This window comes from Bombus vancouverensis, chromosome 11, assembly GCF_051014615.1.
Source record: "Bombus vancouverensis nearcticus chromosome 11, iyBomVanc1_principal, whole genome shotgun sequence".
Lineage (NCBI taxonomy): Eukaryota > Metazoa > Arthropoda > Insecta > Hymenoptera > Apidae > Bombus > Bombus vancouverensis.
This window is the reverse complement of record NC_134921.1, coordinates 125,324-146,334: the sequence shown is the minus strand read 5'-3', so window position 1 is coordinate 146,334 and position 21,011 is coordinate 125,324. Positions and strand designations below refer to the sequence as shown.

Sequence of the window (21,011 nt, the reverse complement as noted above, 5' to 3'; positions counted from 1 at the left end):
AATTATGAACATAGAATTAGAAGTCTTAAGAAATAGGAACTAAGTGTCTTATAAATTATTAGTTATATTCATCTAGCATTACTAGGAACATATGTATATTTAACAAAATAGGATTATTCGATATTATAAGCAAATGCCTACCTTCCAAATTATGTATTCGTGTATTATGTTGTAAAACCAAAGAAAAAAAAAAGACACAGGTATAAGCAATATCTCTAGACCAATAGAGACACCTAGCGCACCTTTAAACACATATTCCACACCTGAAATACAACCATTAGGAGAATTACCTGAAGACACCAATTCAGTCATCCTCGAAGCAAGGCATGTAAGATTCCAAAAGGGCATACAAAAGGAGGCACTACACCGAAAATAAGAGTCTGGAGGACCAGCCGCACTCTAACACTGGGGGAATGTAACGTCAACAAATATCTCCAACCGACTCAGGAAACCTGAACCGCCTTGCATACGACACCGACTCCCAAAATAAAGGATTATGAATTCGGCACGTAGGCATAAGATAAACGAACATCTAGAAGGGCTGGTTCTTGATCGAGGCTTCAGTCTTTCGGTAACAGTTTAATCGCACACTTGTAATCCTATTATAGAATAGAGGTATCTCGAACTCTGGTTCAAGAATCCAACATTTTTTTATTATTATTTTCCCATTACTTTTACGTGACAAGCAAAGCGTAACGATAAACAAACTCCGGGCAAAACAATGTTGCCGCTACGTGCAATCGTCAACCGAGGTTGAATTTAAAGTTTTCGATACTCCCCCGAGTATAAATAAAAGAACACGATCGTTAAGACAGTTAGTATCGAACATTCTTATAGCGAATTAATATCGAACGAACGTAAGCATTACCTTGTATACACATATCGAGCAACACTAAGCGAACGACGACTAATTCTGTACTGCAAATAATTTTAAATACATTTGACTACACTAAGTATCAACTCGTCTGGTCATTAATCAACAACGCGTTTAATCGTCCTCCACATACATGTTGTATAAGCTACTATGTGTATATTTATTTATGTTTCCCATAGTACAGACGTATTCCTTATTTTATTGTAGCTGTGTAATTTCAGTAGTCTTGCATAAAGGACATCTGTTTTGTTGCAATTGTATCAGCTATTAATTGTAATACTTGAAGCGTTTGTATCTAATCGTCATGCATCTGTGGTGGCACTCGACCATGGAACTTTCCAACGGCTTCGCGACACAAAGCGCTATACCTTCAAAGCGTAAAGCCGACACGCCTAATGTACCATCGATATCCCTACAGTTCTTTCGCCGAATATTCGGAAGAATGCATACGCGGCAACCGTTGCGGACATCTAATAAACGCGTGCGTAGTGGAGATATCGAGGGACAACAAAGAAAAGAATCCATTTGGTTTCGAATCAAAGATTCATTCTGCCCCGAGCTGCGGAGTGCGAAAGGTTAAGCGTCATAGCGAAGCAAACGCAATTAGAGATACGTGATTATTGACTCTTGATAGTTAATCGTTAATCGTTAATTGTTGTTCATCGTTAATCGTTAATTGTTTTTGATCGTTCATCGTTAATCGTTAATTGTTGTTGACAGTTAATCGTTAGTCGTTAATTGTTGATCATAAATTGTTGACTGTTGATTGTTAATAATTTAATTAACTTTTTTGTTGAACATCAAGAGTATTTCTTGTGGGCACCTTCACCCACTATCCACCTCACATCGTTATTCTACATACGGAAGGCAAGATTGATATCAAGTTCGAAGGACAGACCGCAGAAGTCTGGTCTCTGCTATTACCACGAGACCTTTCGAGACCGCGCAAGGAAGTGCCGGGCCCCTTGCAACTGGACCCAGTGAAACGAGACCAGCCGTCCGTAAACGCGGCATGTGGCGATGGCTTTAGTATCCCGTCGCATTTTCGTGACGGACAGGGCACCAAGGATCTCTTTCCTCGTGAACACCGGTGTCAATATAAACGTATACCCGTGCAACAAACTACGCGGATCCGCGAACAAAGATACGTACGAGCTGTTCGCGGCGAATCGAGTGGTCGAAGCAAACCGAAAACGCCTTTCGCGAGTCAAAACGCGTCGTCTTTGACGCCACAATGTTAGTGTCACGACCGGCATACTTCAAATCCGATGGACTGACGATGGAGATAAAGATGTGGCGGCACTCGGCGACAATCGGCGGCAATATCGCTGAAGTGTCTAATGAACCATCAACATCCCAACGGTCCTTCCGCCGAAGGTTCTAGAAGAAAGAGCACGTGGCAACGGTCGCGGACGCCTAGCAAATGCAAATGCATGGTGGGGATGTTGAGGGATGACAAAAGAAAGTAATCGGATTCGATCGAAAGTCAAATCATAAGAGCTTCAGTCTTGGAAAGTCACGCCTAGAGTTTGGAAGTGGATTGTAAAGTGAATTGTTGTTAGAAAAAAAATAAAGTTTCTTTTTTTTATTTTTCACCTTAAATTTCTTTTTTTATTTTGTTATTTTACGTGACATTAGCGCATCCGGTATCGGCAACAGCGCGTGAACGACAAATGGCAGCCGCTAGGATTCGTTACAAAATCTTTGTCTCCCGTGCGATTAATTCTGTATTTGGAATAATTTTAAATATATTTGACAATATCAAGTATCAACTCGTCACGTCATTATTTAAATCATCCACCACAAATCCAAAAACAGAATAAGGAAAACAGAGAAAAGAACAAATAGAAAATTAAGTTGCTAACATGTTTTCTATAATAATATTTTAACATCAATATTGTAATACGCAATGTGAAAATGAAAAAATTGGAAGCAACCGAACTACGGATGAAACTAAATCACTTCGCTGCTTGTAAAGATAACTTTTAGTGTTATAAACATAAGTCAAGTAGCAAAGAGCATAAATTGAATTTACCCAAACTCTTCTTGAAATCTGACAAAATGATTCTTTATTTTGTCAAAAAAATCTTTACGTATTTTCCATTCCCATTCGTCGCTTTTTTCAGTGACGTGTTTATCGCTACGTCGAAACTCCGTCGGGTAGCAGTTAATTTCATTTAAAGTAGAAAACTATTCAGAAACGTGTATACGTTACACAGCAACAAACCAGTCACCCTGTTATTACCTCGTTCTCAACAGTTCAAATTTCAGGGACAACCGACTACTTAGTATCGACCCAGTACGTCATATTTACTCGCCAAAAGTATTGTAAACGAAAATTGTAACCAGACGTGCCGTTAGTAACTACCATTTTTCGCGAAACTTCTTTTTCATTTGGCGGAAATTTAAACAAACCCCGAAACACCGTGGCGTTTTGCAACTGTCTTTAATCCTTTAAGATAAAAAAGATTGACGCAAAATTTTGACGGGATGAAATTTCACGATATATTCAGGTGAAACGATGCGAAATTAGAGCGAAGCTTATAATGGGAATATAGTTTGCTTGTCTGTTGTCATAAAATGAGATATGCAGAATATATTAAAAAATAGAGTATATGTAATACGAAACTTTATATTATTCATGTTATTATGGACAAAATATCACAATATGTTCATATATTTAAATCTCCTCCGAAAAAGATTATTGTATGTAGAACACAGTTTAACTGTATTTTGAATTCTTGTTTATCAGATCACAATTGATAAGTTGATATTAGGATGATTATCCTCATTTGAAACAATTTTGTGACTGTTACTTGTCAATATACTTTATATCTTATGTACATTTTAAATATAGTACGCAAACTCGAAGTTACAAGGAACATTAATAAAAATTCAATATTTCAATAACGCCTTTCATGATTATAATTAAATATTTTTTCAAAATGTCGCATCAGTGTTACATCTAGCACCCCCTCCCCCACACACAAAAGTTTACCAATTTATAATATATGTACTAGGAGATTGACAAGTTACGATTTACAGGTTATATAGAATTCTATTTTATGATTTTATAATTTTTCGTTAAATAGAATAATCAAATAACTTGCAATTAGTAAAATTTAATTTGTTTTATCGTCAAACTTGTGCAAGGGAACATATTAATGCTGGTAACTTTAGTGACTTGCAAAATTTCAATAGTGCAAGACAGGCCAGATATTCAATTGCAATTGGTTGCTATCCATATTTTCATCGGTCTTACAATAACCTTATGTTATCAATTATGAATTAAAAAGTTAATGAAATCACAACTCACCCAAGGCCAATGGGTATGACTTCTTTTCGAAGATCGATTGAAATCTCGAGATTGTTGTTTGAGATATTCAGTTACCACAAGACAAAAACACCACTCCATTACAGCCGACGTAAACAAAACATGACAGATTCTTCCAATTCTCGGACAACAAACATAGGCTTACATACTTACTGTTTTAAAGTCACAGTCTGTCGTTGAACTTTCGCCAAGTAACTTGATACGTACATATACACGTCCCTCGAAATCAGTTTTCGACGAAAATACATACGTGACATGTTATGTTGCAACCGAACGTGAATTTCTCGCGGGAAATAGCCTGATATCGTTTATTTATGCGTCTCTCAAATACGAATTTTACTATACACTTCGTTTAAGGCACGCCATTTTGCAAAACGATTATCGAAAGATTACTGCTTACATCGAGATCAAGAATAGATTCGCAGGAAGCTGGATGCCGCGATTTCTTCCCGCGCTTTACTTTCTTCCGAAGTTGTGTGTTACGCCGGGCGACCCTCTGCCTGGCCCAGGTCACACACCGCGGGCCAGACGGACACCAGATGTCCGCTCTTCCGTACGGCGTACCCTCAATAGCCTTAAGTATCTTCCATAAATCTCAGGAATTTCCTAGTAGAGGTCCTTCAAACCAAACAAACGTGTTTCCGAGGAATTTCTAAAGACTCTTGTCTACCACGGCGTGACAAGGGAAAGTTAGTTTTTTACATTTCCTCTCCTAAATATCTTATAGTGCTACGTCCACTAATACATTGAATCCAATTACAAGAGCTCTGCTCTAACGTACATATCTATCTTATCTTCGTGCGATAAGTGATTATCTCTCTATCTATGCTCATCAGTGTAATCTAAGTGTTGGAAATATATAATTTATAATTCTGTGAATCACAGTGTTATACAAACTCAATCACCCCTATTATCTCACCGGAAATCAGGGGATCGATCAAGTCGTGGTGTCGATTGTTATAATCGTAACGGGAATTTACGACTCCCGTTGACGTCTCTCCTAGCGACTACGTCTCCCCGCGATTGGTCGAATAAACAAGGTGATTGGTTGATTTCCTGCTGCCATATTCGGTTTCGCCGAGAATCGTGAACACGTACGCTGGAAGCAATGCGGAGTAATTATTTAATTTATTTCATAATATTATTTAACATATATCGTGAAAAGTTCTGAATATTCGGATTCTTCTGTTATCGTTTCATCGTATGTTAGCATTATCAGCTCTCGATATCGAATGACAAACAGAATTTTTCTCATACAAAGTAAGTCACATTAAGTATATGTATATGTATAGTCGAAGCAATGCAATTAAAAATTTTTCCATTTTAATTGGAATTATTTATCACAGACATTTTACCGAGCATTCATTTTATAAATCTTATACATATATATATGTCGGAGATGAAAGAACACCGGAGTCTGTAATTGAACAATTGTAGTTATTCAATCCGATTGTAATTGTTCGAGAGTTGTGATAATGAGCTTGGGCTCGAGGCGATAGTCAGTCGCCGAACGTAGCCGCGGTCACGGGATGAACGCTTTGTCTAACAAAGGTATGGAGTAATTCTATAGCTCTCCTTAAAAGAAATATTCGTGGCGACACGCGCCAGTAAACATTCCAACGGTTTCTGTCCCGTGGCTCACGCAGACCCTATTCTTCGAGTAAGATGATTGCCAGATGTCGATGCGTCTCCGCAGTACATGTTCGGCTAGCTCGAGGGCCCGTTATAAATCTTAAGGTTTAGTCAACTAAAGTCCTTCAAACAGACAAACGGTCTTTGTCCCAACTACGGGAAGAAAGGGGAGACATATTTTTCAACGGGCGGCGTCTCCCACTAGCAACTTTCCCTCGAGGGCGGCTAGCATCTTTTTCTAACCACCGATATGGAGATTGACCAATTAGCAGCAACGTCAATTTCCCTTACTTTCTGAACGAAGGCTTTTCTCGACGAATCCGATGATCTCGTATCCTTAGACACACCCCATTATAGTTTTCCTCTGTGGCATCATCGGGACGGGAAAGGCATTCTCGTTCGCGATCTCACTGATGAAAGGAGTAACCCTTTACGACCAGTGAATATCACGCATCCGACTTAGATTTTGTGAGTACGTTCATCTATCATCCCGTCGACTGCGGATTCGTTATTGAACCTAGGATCATTGTCATTAGTTTCTCGAGTGCCTAACTACCACGGTTACTTGTCCGGCTCTATAATAATCGTATTTGCACTAGTCAATGTCTTCTCTATTGCATAACGACAACATGTAACCCAAACGAAGATTCGTTTCACGCCTCTAATCCTAATTCTAATGTCCGCTCCGACATATATATATGCAATATATATATATATATGTCGGAGATGAAAAGAACACCGGAGCCTTTGGAATTTTGGATAACCCCGCAACATTGTAACCTAGAGTCTACTATAGCTGTAATCAAACAATTGTAGTTATTCAACCCGATTGTAATTATTCGAGAATTGTGATAATGAGCTTGGGCTCGAGGCGACAGTCAGTCGCCGAACGTAGCCGCGGTCACGGGATGAACGTTTTGCCTAACAAGGTATGGAGTAATTCTATAGCTCTCCTTAAAAGAAATATTCGTGGCGACACGCGACAGTAAACATTCCAACGGTTTCTGTCCCGTGGCTCGCCACACGCAGACCCTATTCTTCGAGTAAGATGATTGCCAGATGTCGATGCGTCTCCGCAGTACATGTTCGGCTAGCCCGAGGGCCCGTAATAAATCTTAAGGTTTAGTTAACTAAAGTCCTTCAAACAGACAAACAGTCTTTGTCCCAGCTACGGGAAGATAGGGGAGACATATTTTTTAACGAACGGCGTCTCCCACTAGCAACTTTCCCTCGAGGGCGGCTAACATCCTTTTCTAACCACCGATATAGAGATTGACCAATTAGCAGCAACGCCAATTTCCCTTACTTTCTGAACGAAGGCTTTTCTCGACGAATCCGATGATCTCGTGTCCTTAGACACACCCCATTATAGTTTTCCTCTGTGGCATCATCGGGACAGGAAAGGCATTCTCGCTCGCGATCTCATCGATCAAGGAGTAACGCCTTCGCGATCAGTGATTATTTTCAGACTTAGACTTTGTGTGAACGTTCTGTCGTCATCCCGTTGGCCGCGGATTCGTTATTGAGCCCGAGAACATCGTCACTAGCGTCGCGAGTGCCGAACCGCTGTGATCAACTGTTAAGACTGTAATAATTCTATCATTGCAATAAACTACGCCTGTGTGTACTGTATCAATGGCTAATCCTCGAGAAGATTCATTTGACGCCCACAACCCCATTCCCAGTGATGATCCGACATCAGAAGTGGGATTCGAACGGTTGCGAACGCTGGAAGGGCAGGTCGCTACCATGAGCAACCTGATGCATACGCTAATGCAACGACCAAATACGGGAATCACCAAATTCCCACATTTTAACCCAGAAGTCGCAGGCGCCGACCCAGCCGCGTGGTGCGCGGCTGTTAGCATGGCCATGGAGGACAACCCCCTGCGAGGTGGCGCGCTATACTCTGCCTTAAGTGACTCTCTACAGGGTTCTGCAGCACATTGGCTGGCGCGAACAACGGGAAACGGAGAAATTACTTGGCCTAAAGTTAAGGAACGATTCCTTACACAGTTCGGTGGCCGAGAGACGACGTCCTCATCGTTAATCAAGGTATCCAGGGAACCGCGGGGAGCGGGCGAATCCACGGGGGCGTTTGCCGGCCATGTCCGCTCCCTCCTGCAGATGCGGTGGCAACATTCTACGCTAGACGAAATACTTAACGCTGTCACTCTCTACATATTAATTCCACACGACCAACGTCTTAAACGACTGGCCCTCACGAGCGATATCAGAACGGAGGACCAATTCCTGAGCGAAATGCGACCCTTTTGTTACGAAGAAGAGTCGACATCTTCGCCGAGATATGCACCGGCGGAACCCGAAGCTAAGCGACGCAAGTTATCGGGCCACCAGACGAGGTGTCATTACTGTGGTACTCTCGGACACAGAATCAAGGACTGCCGCAAGAGGATGCAGGGCGAACAACAGAGGGATGCACGACGCCAGGAAGGAAACCGACCGGCCGCACCGTCCAAGGTGGTCTGCTACAGGTGTCATGCGGAAGGCCATATCGCACCTAACTGCCCGGCACGACGGGACGGTAGACCAGGCCTCAAGGATGAGCGTAAAGTCAACTCCTGCGTGGTGGAGTCCCCAGCCGGTAGTCTAAGTCATCTGGGTGAGTCGTTCCCATTTTACTTCGATTCCGGAGCCGAGTGCTCATTAATTAGAGAATCTGTCGCTCCGAAATTCTCCGGAAGGAGAACGACAGATATAGTAGTTATGCGAGGAATAGGAAACACCTGCGTTAAGAGTACCTCCCAGATCTTATCTACGGTGCGCATTAACTGTTTTACATTGGAGATAACCTTCCACGTTCTGGCCGATAGTCACTTACATTATGATATCATGATTGGCCGCGAGATCTTAAGCCAGAGTTTTGATGTAACTATTACACGGAATAGCGTCGATATTTGTAAAACGAAGACTATTAATGCCTGTAGTAAAACCTCCGAGGACGAGATCAATATCAATGCGGTTGACACTGACGTAGTTGGCAACGATAAAAGTCGGTTAATTTCTGTCCTCGAGAAATTCAAAGATTCATTCATTACGGGCTTCCCACGTACTCGCGTAAGCACGGGCCAGTTAGAAATACGGTTAATCGATCCTAATGTTACCGTGCAAAGAAGCCCCTACCGACTTAGCGAAGAAGAGCGTAGGATAGTGCGTGAGAGAATAGACAAGTTAATTAGAGCAAAAATCGTGAGGCCGAGCAGCTCGCCGTTCGCGAGCCCTGTCTTACTTGTAAAGAAGAAAGACGGCTCAGATAGACTGTGCGTAGATTTTCGGGCACTAAATAAAAATACGGTCGCGGACCGGTATCCCCTACCCCTCATCGCGGATCAAATCGCGAGATTGCAGAAGGCGAGATACTTCATTAGCCTGGACATGGCCAGCGGATTCCATCAAATTCCCATTCATCCTAATTCGACGGAATATACGGCGTTCGTTACACCCGACGGGCAATACGAATACGTGACTATGCCGTTCGGTTTGAAAAACGCACCATCCGTTTTCCAAAGGGCCATTCTCAACGCCTTAGGCGACCTCGCGTATTCGTTCGTTGTTGTTTACTTGGACGACGTCCTAATTATCGCCGACTCAATAGATCAAGCTCTAGAAAGGTTGAGCACCGTATTAGATACCCTCGTGAAAGCCGGATTCTCCTTTAACTTTTCGAAATGCTCCTTTTTAAAGACATCGGTACTCTACTTGGGATACGTAATCCGTAACGGAGAAGTCCGTCCAAACCCGGGTAAAATACAAGCCTTGAGTTCTTTACCTGCACCGTCCACCGTCACACAACTTAGACAATTCATAGGTTTGGCCTCTTATTTCCGAAGCTTCGTTCCCAAATTTTCACAAGTAATGAAACCCCTGTACGCACTTACCTCGAGTAACAAGAATATACCTTGGACGGATAGGCACGAACAGATAAGACAAAAGGTAATTTCCGTTCTGACTGACGCGCCGGTTCTGATGATATTTGACCCCAATTACCCCATAGAACTACATACGGACGCTAACTCGGAAGGATATGGAGCCATTCTAATGCACAGGGTCGAAGGCAAAAATCGAGTAGTGGAGTATTATAGCAAAAGGACTAGCCCTGCGGAATCTAGGTATCATTCCTACGAATTGGAAACGTTAGCAGTTGTAAACGCCGTCAAACACTTCCGTCATTACTTACACGGACGAGAATTTCTCGTCGTCACCGATTGCAACTCCCTGAAAGCATCCAGTAGTAAGGTACACTTGAACGACAGGGTTTACAGATGGTGGGCTTACCTGCAAACTTTTACCTTCGACATTATGTACCGGGAAGGTAAACGAATGGCCCACGTAGATTTCTTTTCGCGAAATCCCGTAGACTTGGATCGCAGTACGTTTAGCAAAATCGTAGAGAAAGAAATTAACCTAACCGAAATCTCCGACGATTGGCTACTAGCGGAACAACGTCGCGACCCACAAATTGCCGAGATCGTCGATAAATTACAGAACGAAGAGCTCGCGGAAGATGTCGCGAATACGTATGAGTTACGGTCCGGCACCCTTCACCGTAAAATACAGAGAAAAGGTAGAACTCTCTGCCTGCCCATCGTTCCGAGAGGGTTTAGGTGGTCTGTTATTAACCATGTGCACCAGTCCATTATGCACTTAGGTTGGGATAAAACGCTTGAGAAACTGTACGAGTATTACTGGTTCGAAGGAATGGCGAAGTATGTTCGCAAATTCGTAGAGAACTGTCATGCTTGTCGAGTTTCAAAGGCGAGTTCGGGTAGAGTACAAGCCGAACTACACCCCATACCTAAGACCAGTATACCTTGGCATACGGTTCATATGGACATAACGGGCAAACTAAGCGGTAAAAACGATTCGAAGGAATACGTCGTTGTGTTGGTCGACGCCTTCACCAAGTTCGTATATTTGCACCATACCCGTAAGTTAGACTCCGTTAACACCATTAAAGCGCTTAAGTCCGCTATATTTTTGTTCGGCAGTCCCTGCCGGATAATAGCGGATCAGGGAAGATGTTTTACGGGCAAAGAATTTCGCGACTTTTGTCAAAGTAAACACATAAAACTCCATTTAATTGCGACCGGAGCTAGTAGGGCCAACGGGCAGGTAGAGCGTATTATGAGTACGCTAAAAAACATGTTCACAACAATAGAAACCACCGGGCGGTCCTGGCAAGACGCGATCGGGGAAATACAACTAGCCTTGAATTGTACCACCAACCGCGTGACTAAGTCAAGCCCGTTGGAACTACTAATCGGTAAAACAGCGAGACCCTACGGCTTATCCCTACCCGACAGTATCGAAGAAAGAGAGGTAAATATCTCCCATGTAAGACAGCAGGCGATAAAGAATATAGAAGCAAGCGCCAAATACGATAAGGATAGGTTCGACGAAAACAAAGCTAAAATAGTTAGGTTCAACCTTGGCGATTTCGTATTACGCAAGAACGAGGAACGGAACCAGACGAAGTTAGATCCGAAATTCAGGGGTCCGTTCGTAATAGCAGAGATTTTGGAAGGAGATAGATATACCCTAAAAACCTTAGACGGCAAACGATCATATAAGGACAGACACGACAGACTGAGAAAGATGCCAGAAGGTTGCGTCCCTGCTGAGTTAGACGTCTGCGGTGATGACGACGGCGGTGATAATAACGATGCAAGTACACTGACCTCAGAGGATCATTAACACTGCGTTGTGGTCATAGTAATACACCGAGTGGTTTTATGTGCTTTTGTTGTAACCCGGTGAGTGGGTTGATGTGCTTTTGTTGTAACCCGGTGAGTGGGTTGATGTGCTTTTGTTGTAACCCGTTGAGTGGGTTGATGTGCTTTTGTTGTAACCCGTTGAATGGGTTGATGTGTTTCTGTTGTAGCCCGTTGAGTGGGTTGATGTGCTTTTGTTGTAACCCGTTGAGTGGGTTGATATGCTTTTTGTTGTAACCCGTTGAGTGGGGTTACGTGCTTTTGTTGTAACCCGTTGAGTGGGGTTACGTGCTTTTGTTGTAACCCGTTGAGTGGGCTTACGTACTTTCTGGGTGTAATGCACCCAACGTGGCAATATGATCCAACAAACTGAGGTTCACCAGTGTACGAAATCGAAAATGATCTGTTATGTCATTACGGTCTGACTGGCGACTCACAGAACGCACCTGACACTTTGAGTACAAATTATAACATTACAAATTCCTATTCTCTTTTATTTTTCTGTTGTCAAACCTCCGAACGAAACTTTGTTATTGCACTGGACCCTTGACTTACTTAGACATTTAGTTAAATCGTAAACAATGTCGGTTGTAGCGAATCTAATGTAAGAAATACGATATTTTAGTTACACACGAGGACGTGTGATAGTCAGGATGGCCGTGTCGGAGATGAAAAGAACACCGGCGCCTTTGGAATTTTGGATAACCCCGCAACATTGTAACCTAGAGTCTACTATAGCTGTAATCAAACAATTGTAGTTATTCAACCCCATTGTAATTATTCGAGAATTGTGATAATGAGCTTGGGCTCGAGGCGATAGTCAGTCGCCGAACGTAGCCGCGGTCACGGGATGAACGTTTTGCCTAACAAGGTATGGAGTAATTCTATAGCTCTCCTTAAAAGAAATATTCGTGGCGACACGCGACAGTAAACATTCCAACGGTTTCTGTCCCGTGGCTCACGCAGACCCTATTCTTCGAGTAAGATGATTGCCAGATGTCGATGCGTCTCCGCAGTACATGTTCGGCTAGCACGAGGGCCCGTTATAAATCTTAAGGTTTAGTCAACTAAAGTCCTTCAAACAGACAAACGGTCTTTGTCCCAACTACGGGAAGAAAGGGGAGACATATTTTTCAACGGGCGGCGTCTCCCACTAGCAACTTTCCCTCGAGGGCGGCTAACATCCTTTTCTAACCACCGATATAGAGATTGACCAATTAGCAGCAACGCCAATTTCCCTTACTTTCTGAACGAAGGCTTTTCTCGACGAATCCGATGATCTCGTGTCCTTAGACACACCCCATTATAGTTTTCCTCTGTGGCATCATCGGGACAGGAAAGGCATTCTCGCTCGCGATCTCATCGATCAAGGAGTAACGCCTTCGCGATCAGTGATTATTTTCAGACTTAGACTTTGTGTGAACGTTCTGTCGTCATCCCGTTGGCCGCGGATTCGTTATTGAGCCCGAGAACATCGTCACTAGCGTCGCGAGTGCCGAACCGCTGTGATCAACTGTTAAGACTGTAATAATTCTATCATTGCAATAAACTACGCCTGTGTGTACTGTATCAATGGCTAATCCTCGAGAAGATTCATTTGACGCCCACAACCCCATTCCCAGTGATGATCCGACATATATATATATAGATATATATATCGTACATAAAACAAAATACATCTAAAAAATAATAATAATAAGGAACCTCTGATGGAAATGCTTCCGCAAACATTGTCCGAACGACGATCACCGAAGCCTAGGGAAACAACAAAAAAGGAAAAAACATTAAAATCGCAAAAACAACCATAATATGCGAATATCCAAACTTACGAAAAATAACTCGAAGAAGGAGGTCCTTGTTGTGGGAGAGCAGCGGAATTGCGCGTGTTGCCCGAGCAAACATCGAGGTGATAATGATGCTGCAGCCGCCGGCCCTTGCACGCGCCGAAGAAATACGGGTAATTCCCGCGGTACAAAACATAGAAGTTTCTCGCGGAAAAGACTAGATCAGCATGGAATGCTTCAAGCCTCCTAGACACTAGCTCAGCAGAAGCACAGGACCGATAAAAACTAAGTCGAAATACGGAATTTACATTTTGTCACGTACGATTCCAAGAAACCCAAACTGCAACATCCCGATTCCCACGGATGCGTACCCCCAGTGGACCACCACCCCGTGGGGGATGGCATTATAAATAAGCGAAGCAACATAGAGCAGCGCTCATTATTATTCTGGTGAACATTCTTATTACGCTCATTATATTTTGTGTTCATTGTTATTACGGATCATTCGTATTACGTTCATTATTCTTGCGTTCATTATTATAGTGATCATTGTTATTACCGTTCATTATTCTTGTGCTCATTATATTTTGTGTTCATTGTTACTACGTTCGTTATTGCGCTCATCATTGCGTTTAGAAATCTTGTATAGTATTTTGCGTTTCGGGGTCTTTAGTTTTTCGGTCAAGAAAAGAGAACCGCGACTAAGTAAAAGAAAGATTTTATCTTTGAAGTCCTCATTTCATCGCTTAGACAGAAACGCGCATTGTAATTGCGGTATTAATCCAGTTAGTAAATTGTTCAGTCTGTATCGAAATAGATAAATAAAGTAAAAGTTGATAGTAAACTATATTCGAGTTCAAGTAATAAACCCAACAAAAACTTCGACGACCACCGGAGCAGCTGAGGTAATGGCACCAGACAGCACCTACTCCTCAAGGTAAGAAAATTAATTTTGAAAATTTCCTTCTTCTCTGATAATCTCGTTGCCCTCGAGAATCGAATTAGAACTTCCTATCATCGATCTCGTTTTATTTTCGTGAACGGTTTTGAAGATAGAATCATTGTTTAAACTTTAAACAAAGGAGTTGTCCGCTGTGTCGGCTTGTGCGAACGGTATTTTCAGCTACTGAAACACCCACTGATCTTCGCATTCCTCCTCCCATTGTTGGCAAAATATTGTCCGTCTTTGGGCAAGGCTTGCGAAATCACACAAGTCCCGCACAGAGAGGACCATTAAATACATCGTCGGGGTCAATCGAAAATTAAGAACAATACCGGCATTGCTATTAACCGATATTCTTGCCATCATTGCATGCGATTGTAAGAGAGAAATAGCAGAATAATTTCCCTTCGAAAATTTAACCAAAGGATCGTTCGCTGTGTTGGCTTGTGCAAACGGTGTTTTCGATTATCGAAAACACCCATCGATCTTCGCATTCCTCCTCCCACTGTTGGTAATATATTACCCGTCTTTGGGCAAGGCTTGCGAAATCACACGAGTCCCACACAGAGAGGATCGTTAGAATCATCCTCGATTATTAAACTCAAAAGGCAAGAAAATCATGGTAACAGAATCCATCGTAGTAAATGAATTGAGTTTCGGTTCTAACGGCAAACTACTACAGCGAAATTAAAAGAGAAGAAGAAGTCAAACGTAAAAATAAATTTATATAAAACAACGAAAAATCTCACATTCCTATCCAATCCAGCAACGCTAAAATATATATATCCGGCTAATAAAATATATATATAAAGGTAATAATCTAAGCAATTCTACATTCAAATAAAAATCCGTTTAACGAGGACAAATATTTATTGTTCCCAGCTTTAATCCTCTCCCGTGCCAATATCCCTGCACATAGCAGGTTAGCCGAAAAGTGGAAATCGTTTACCAGTTGCATTAAGCGTCAGTTAACGCTACCCATTAAACGAAAAAAAATAATAAAAAATAAAATATTTTGAAATAGTCCTTAGACTATTTCTGGTGGCAGCAACTACCGTATTAATTAGAAATCTAAATCAGTATTACATACACAATAATATCAATTCAGTTTATTTCCCTTCAGATTAAATTCAAACTCGAACGAAAAAAAAAATTTTTTCAGTAAAATTTAAACTTAAGATTTGATCGATTTAAACAAACAAATTGATACGTAACATTAGAGATTTAAATTTTTGGTGGCAGCGGTGGGATCCGCTTCACGGAGGATTAAAGTTGGTTTAAACGGTTCGATTCGCTCCACAAAGAATTAAAGTTGTTACGATTATCGATAAAATATATACCTAAGAAATAATGTCGACTAAATTAGAATCGTTGGACAAAGACATGATCTTGATGTTGTCGGAAAAACTTAAAGCATGGGATGCGAATTTTCGCGACATGAGTACAACAATGAATAAATTACAAGACGATGTGCGTTCACTGAAAATAAAAAAAGAAATCAAGACACCCGTATCATCGCCGATAATTTCCCAAGCGACAATACCGATAGAAGTTAATCCCCAACCAATTAAGATTAAAAGATGCAATAGAGACAGTACCAGTGTTCGACGAACATCGACCCTCGGTATTTCGATTTTTAAGAGCATGCGAGCGCGCACGAAACATGGTTCCTAGGCATCAAGAATCTCAGTTAGTAAAATTATTAACGAATAAGCTTCGCGGACACGCATTTCTCGCCATAGAAGACACAGAAGTAATAAGTTTAAACGATTTCGGGAATAAATTAAAAGATATGTTCGGTCCGGGAAAAACGGTTAACGAATATAAAGGGGAATTAGCTACAATATTTCAACGACCGGGAGAAGATATTTTGGACTAGATAGAACGCGTCAAAGATCTCAGACTGGCGATAATGAACGGGGAAAGGTACGAGTACGGCACCGTATTTCAAGATAGGATAGATCGAGACACGAGGGAAGCTTTCGTTAAGGGGCTTCCAAACGAGGTGTATTTACGAGTAAAGATAGCAGGATACCAATCCTTGGACGATGCGTACCGCCAAGCCGTGAAAGCAACACGAGAACTAAAACAAGTGAACAATAGAATTCGATACCAACGTTCGACACCTTCGAATAATTATAACCGAAACAACCGCCAGAACTGGAGATTTGTACCGCCGTCGCGGAAACATCTAAACAACCCGGGAATAGAAGAAAATGTTAGAAAAGAAGCAAGAGCAATAATTTGGGAAGAAAAATGCATAAATAAATACCTCGATAGAGATCTAAATCAAAAGAGAGATGCTGATCATTTCAACCAATCAACTTTTCAATGCAAACACCATTCCGTTGCTGTGATAAGGGATAATGTCACGTTAAATAATAAGAGGACGCACGGTGCCATAGACAGGATCATGAGTGAGAAATTTCCTGAGTTACCAAACAAGATAAATAATATTAGTGCCAAAGAACTTTCAGACGAAGCAGAAACTAGGAAATTGAACGACGAGACGACAGGCAATGCTTATCCACTGCATAATATCACAGAGATATTGGACCCGCTGGGAAGTGCGAATTGCCTCTCCACGTTCGACTTGGCAAAGATACAAAAGCAAGACTCCACGAATTTCGTGAATGTCTCAACCATAATAGGAAAAGAGATAGCGAGTGTATCTCACTCAAAAACTTCTATAAAACCATCAGAAGGAAACTTTATCGAACTCAAAGCCAAATCATTAAATTGCAAGGAAGATCACACTATAGAAAATAAAAATATAGCTATCCCTAAATCCAAAACAGAATCTATAAGCAAAAAAGTTTGTAATAAAAATTCAAAGAATAATTCCAAATCTACCAAAAATATTCCTAAATGTTCCATACAAATAAATAATAATTTAATTATAATAAGCACTTCCAGTGAAACTATTCATCCTGAAAAGGTAGAGAAAAATAAAGGTGTTGTGAATAAAGTAAATAAAGAAGGAAAAAGGGTAACTAAGGAAAAGGATTCTAAACATTTTCAAGCTGAAGAAACGCAAGTTCAACGAGCCCAGAGAAATCAAAAGGGAGAAAATAGGGAATCACCAGTTGAAGATATATATAAAAACTTGAATACACTAGCCATTGGATTATAATTGGATTAAAAATACTTTATTGGTTACTACATCTAATATTTGACGTAGGTAACATAGTAGGTAGTGCTGATCTTATGATTCCCCCAGGAAAATATAGATGGTATCACGCTATACTATATACAAAATATTTTTGGGTTAATATGGCTGCGGCACTTTCAAAAATTTGTATTTTCAATGCTATTAGCAAGCAATTGGATAATTGGATCGATGTCAGTAAACTTGCGTCTTGGCGCAAAATAAAAACTAAAATGAAGGAAAGGAAAATTCTCCCCGCACGAATTAGTTTTGGACATCTAGCCAGAGAACCTACTGGTGAAGTAATAATCGAAGAGAACATGGAACCAACATACTCAGAATATCTCGAAGATCTGTTCAATAAAATTTACACCGTACAACGAATGGCAAGAGAAAATTTGATAAAATCCAAACTAAGATCAAAGGAATATTACGATCGATGAATCAACCCTCAAGATTTTAAAATAGGAGATTCGATATATTTACTAAAAGAACCTAGTAAAGGAAAATTCTCCGATCAATATACTGGACCACACAAAGTGCTAGAAATCTTGCAGAACCAAAACGTCAAGATTGAAGTAAAAATGGGATTCCGCGAACGGTGCACTTAAACAAGTTAAAACTAGCGCATAATCGAAATAAACAATGAATAAAGTGATTTCAGTGGGCAACGTAGTGCCGTAGTGTATGTTGCAGTGCTGTTCGTCGAATGACACAGATAGCGAAAACATAAAAGAAAAGAAAAGGAAAATTATTATATGTGATTCAATTATTGTTTAAATATAAAACGTGTTAACTCAATGAATAATTAACTAGTGAAAGTGAAAGTTACCTTGTGAACAAGTGATCAACATACAAGAAAGTGTACGTGCAAGTATAGGTTATGGATCGTTGTTCGTGGTACATAATGTACGACAGCTACCTAAAATAAGTGAATAAATTAGTTTCAATCGTCTCAGTGCAAAATACAAGGTTACTAAATGTTATAACTATATTGTGGATAAATCAAAAGGAGGTGTGACACTGTTCGTCGAATAATACAGATAGCGAACACCTAAAAAGAAAAAAAAGAAAATTATCATGTGTACTCCAATCATTGTTTGAATATAAAACGTGTTGATTCAATAAATAATTAAAAGAGTGAAAGTGAAAGTTACCTTGTGAACAAGTAATCATCATACGAGAAGGTTTACGTGCAAAATAGGTTATGGTTCCCTGTTTGCGGAACACCATGTACAACAGCCAGCTGAAAAATAAATGAACAAATTAACTTCAATTGCCTTAATGCAAAATACAACAGTACTAAATGTTATAACAATACTGTGGAAGCATGGCACTGTTCGTTGAATAACACAGATAGCGGAAACTTGAAAAGAAAAGGTTTATTACGAGTGCTCCAATTACTGTTTGAACGCAAAACGTGTTAGTTCAACGAATAACAATGAAAGTACAACCTACCTCGTGAACAATTAATCACTATACAAGGAAGTGTACATGCATGAATTTCGCAGGTTAATAAGAAGAAATAAAATAGCTGATAAAGTATAGAAAGCTGTTAGAAAATAATCAAGATAGATTAATTGAGAGTTAGTAATAAATATAACCGGAGTAAAAGGATATTTTGTTATGCATTAATCTACGTAGTATTGTTATGTTATTTTGTAATGCCCAATAGGGGTCGCACATACAATGCATTATACACATATTGAATTAAATAAATTAAACACCACCTTTATGACCACAGATATAAGACGATTGAAGGCAGCCGTAGTAGAAGGCAGCCGTAGTAAGTATCCAAGGCATATCAAAGAATCGGATGATGTTGTGGGAACGATCCAGGTAAGTGACGCAGCATCGAAAGAGCAGAATCTGAAGAATTACAGACAATGTTAATCTAACAAATAAATTTTAATCATTAATAAGGGTACTAATTCATATCATGCATAAAATAATAACAAATAGCAAGTACAAGCAATAATAAATTAATAGGGAAAATAAGAAAGGTTAATAAACACAGAAATGGGTTAGAAATTACAATGTCAATCTAACAAATAAAATTTAATCACTAATAAGGAAACTAATTCATATCATACACAAAATAATAACAAATAGCAAGTACATGCAATAATAAATTAATAGGGAAAATAAGAAAAGTCAATAAACACAGAAATAGGTTAGAAATTAATCAAGATAGACTAACTAAATATTAACAACAAGACATGACTGAACTCGGTGCAAAGGAATAAAGTTATGCTACACGAAAATAACTGGTAACACAATACACAAAACATTAACTAAATTAAACAAGACTTACATAAATGCAAGTCACGTATAATCAAAACAATAACTATTGAAATTCGGTAACAATACAATCCATGCTATCACATTAAAGTAGCACACGGTATTGACACAGACAATATCATGAAATACAAAACAATATTACAAAAACACTACTAAATAAAATTATAATGATTAACAATTAATTAGCTATTTCAACAACACGTTACTGTTGACATTAAACCAACGCCATACCAAAGAGACACGCGAGCGGCCATGTTGAAAAATTCGTCGCACATACAAATAATAGCCAATGCAATGTAATACAGCATCATAATAGCAATGTTAGGTACTAATAAAAAAAAAACAAACAAAAAAAGAGAGAGATAAGGAAAATATATATATAATAAATAACAACTAACATAATCATAACATATTATATATATTATATTATATACAGAGATACAGTCTTCGTACAAAGGAACAGGTCCGAACGAAACTTATAAAAAATAAAAATAAATAATATATATATACATTAACTATTTTTGTATGTGTGTGCAGAACGGATGGCGAATTCATCAACCATTCTCTGAACGACGGATGGAAATACATGTAGGTGTTGTCCAGACGTTTCATGAGGAATCCAGAGAGCATTTTGAATCTTTGCAGAAAATCCTCCCATGCATGATCGTTACAATAATCTGACTCATCTCGAAAGAAATTTTTTTAGTCCAAGGAATAGCAATCCGCACCGTAGAACTGTAAGGCACCTGTACGCCACCCACGAAACCAAATACTTTTGCTATCCACCTGTAAACAAACAACATTTATAACTATACATATAATTCTCACTTATATCTACCAATATATATACACGCATGTTGTAAAGTAGGCGATATTTATAACACTCACTTTCATTGATAATGCAAGTGACTCATAAAAATAAGCCGTCATATTTACCATTACACGCACATATATATATATTCAAAGACAAGCTATATTTGTAATATCTATTCCTATTGATAATATATACTTATATATTCATAACAATAAAACAAATCTCATCTATACTACTTACCAATACGTATGCATATATGTATATAATTATAACCCAAGTAGCATTCATAATATTTATTTTCACTGATAACATGTACGTAAAACCTAAAATAAAACAAAGGTTTTAACAATAAGAAAAAAAAAGAGAAAAAATACATATAAATATAAAAATTTTCTTTTTCTATATATATATATGTCGGAGATGAAATGAAAACCGGAGCCTTCCCTATG

The 21,011-nt window shown here is 39.7% G+C and overlaps 2 protein-coding genes and 1 long non-coding RNA gene across 10 annotated transcripts in view; 2 read left to right on the top strand and 1 right to left on the bottom strand.

The window, feature by feature from the left end:
- Positions 1 to 21,011, top strand: part of LOC143303324 (omega-amidase NIT2-A-like) — a 298,294-nt gene that overhangs the window by 247,269 nt on the left and 30,014 nt on the right. The gene's annotated exons all lie outside the window — the stretch shown is intronic.
- On the bottom strand, positions 3,776 to 20,903 carry LOC143303400 (uncharacterized). 8 transcript variants are annotated; one of them, XR_013059616.1, is made up of 8 exons: positions 20,803 to 20,903; positions 20,259 to 20,534; positions 19,178 to 19,316; positions 18,605 to 18,693; positions 18,280 to 18,501; positions 13,402 to 18,145; positions 13,277 to 13,327; positions 3,776 to 5,307 (listed from the first exon to the last, which is right to left on the bottom strand). It is a non-coding gene; the product is annotated as an uncharacterized LOC143303400 (long non-coding RNA). The 8 variants fall into 8 exon arrangements; XR_013059618.1 differs by lacking the exons at positions 13,277 to 13,327; positions 13,402 to 18,145 and having other exon boundaries at positions 3,776 to 5,050; positions 5,128 to 5,307; XR_013059613.1 differs by lacking the exons at positions 13,277 to 13,327; positions 13,402 to 18,145; positions 20,803 to 20,903 and having other exon boundaries at positions 18,280 to 18,369; positions 20,259 to 20,378.
- Positions 7,590 to 12,298, top strand: LOC143303380 (uncharacterized). Its single transcript, XM_076622873.1, has 2 exons — positions 7,590 to 8,463; positions 12,198 to 12,298. Exons 1-2 carry the CDS (start codon positions 7,590 to 7,592, stop codon positions 12,215 to 12,217), a joined length of 894 nt encoding a protein of 297 aa, XP_076478988.1. The 3' UTR covers positions 12,218 to 12,298.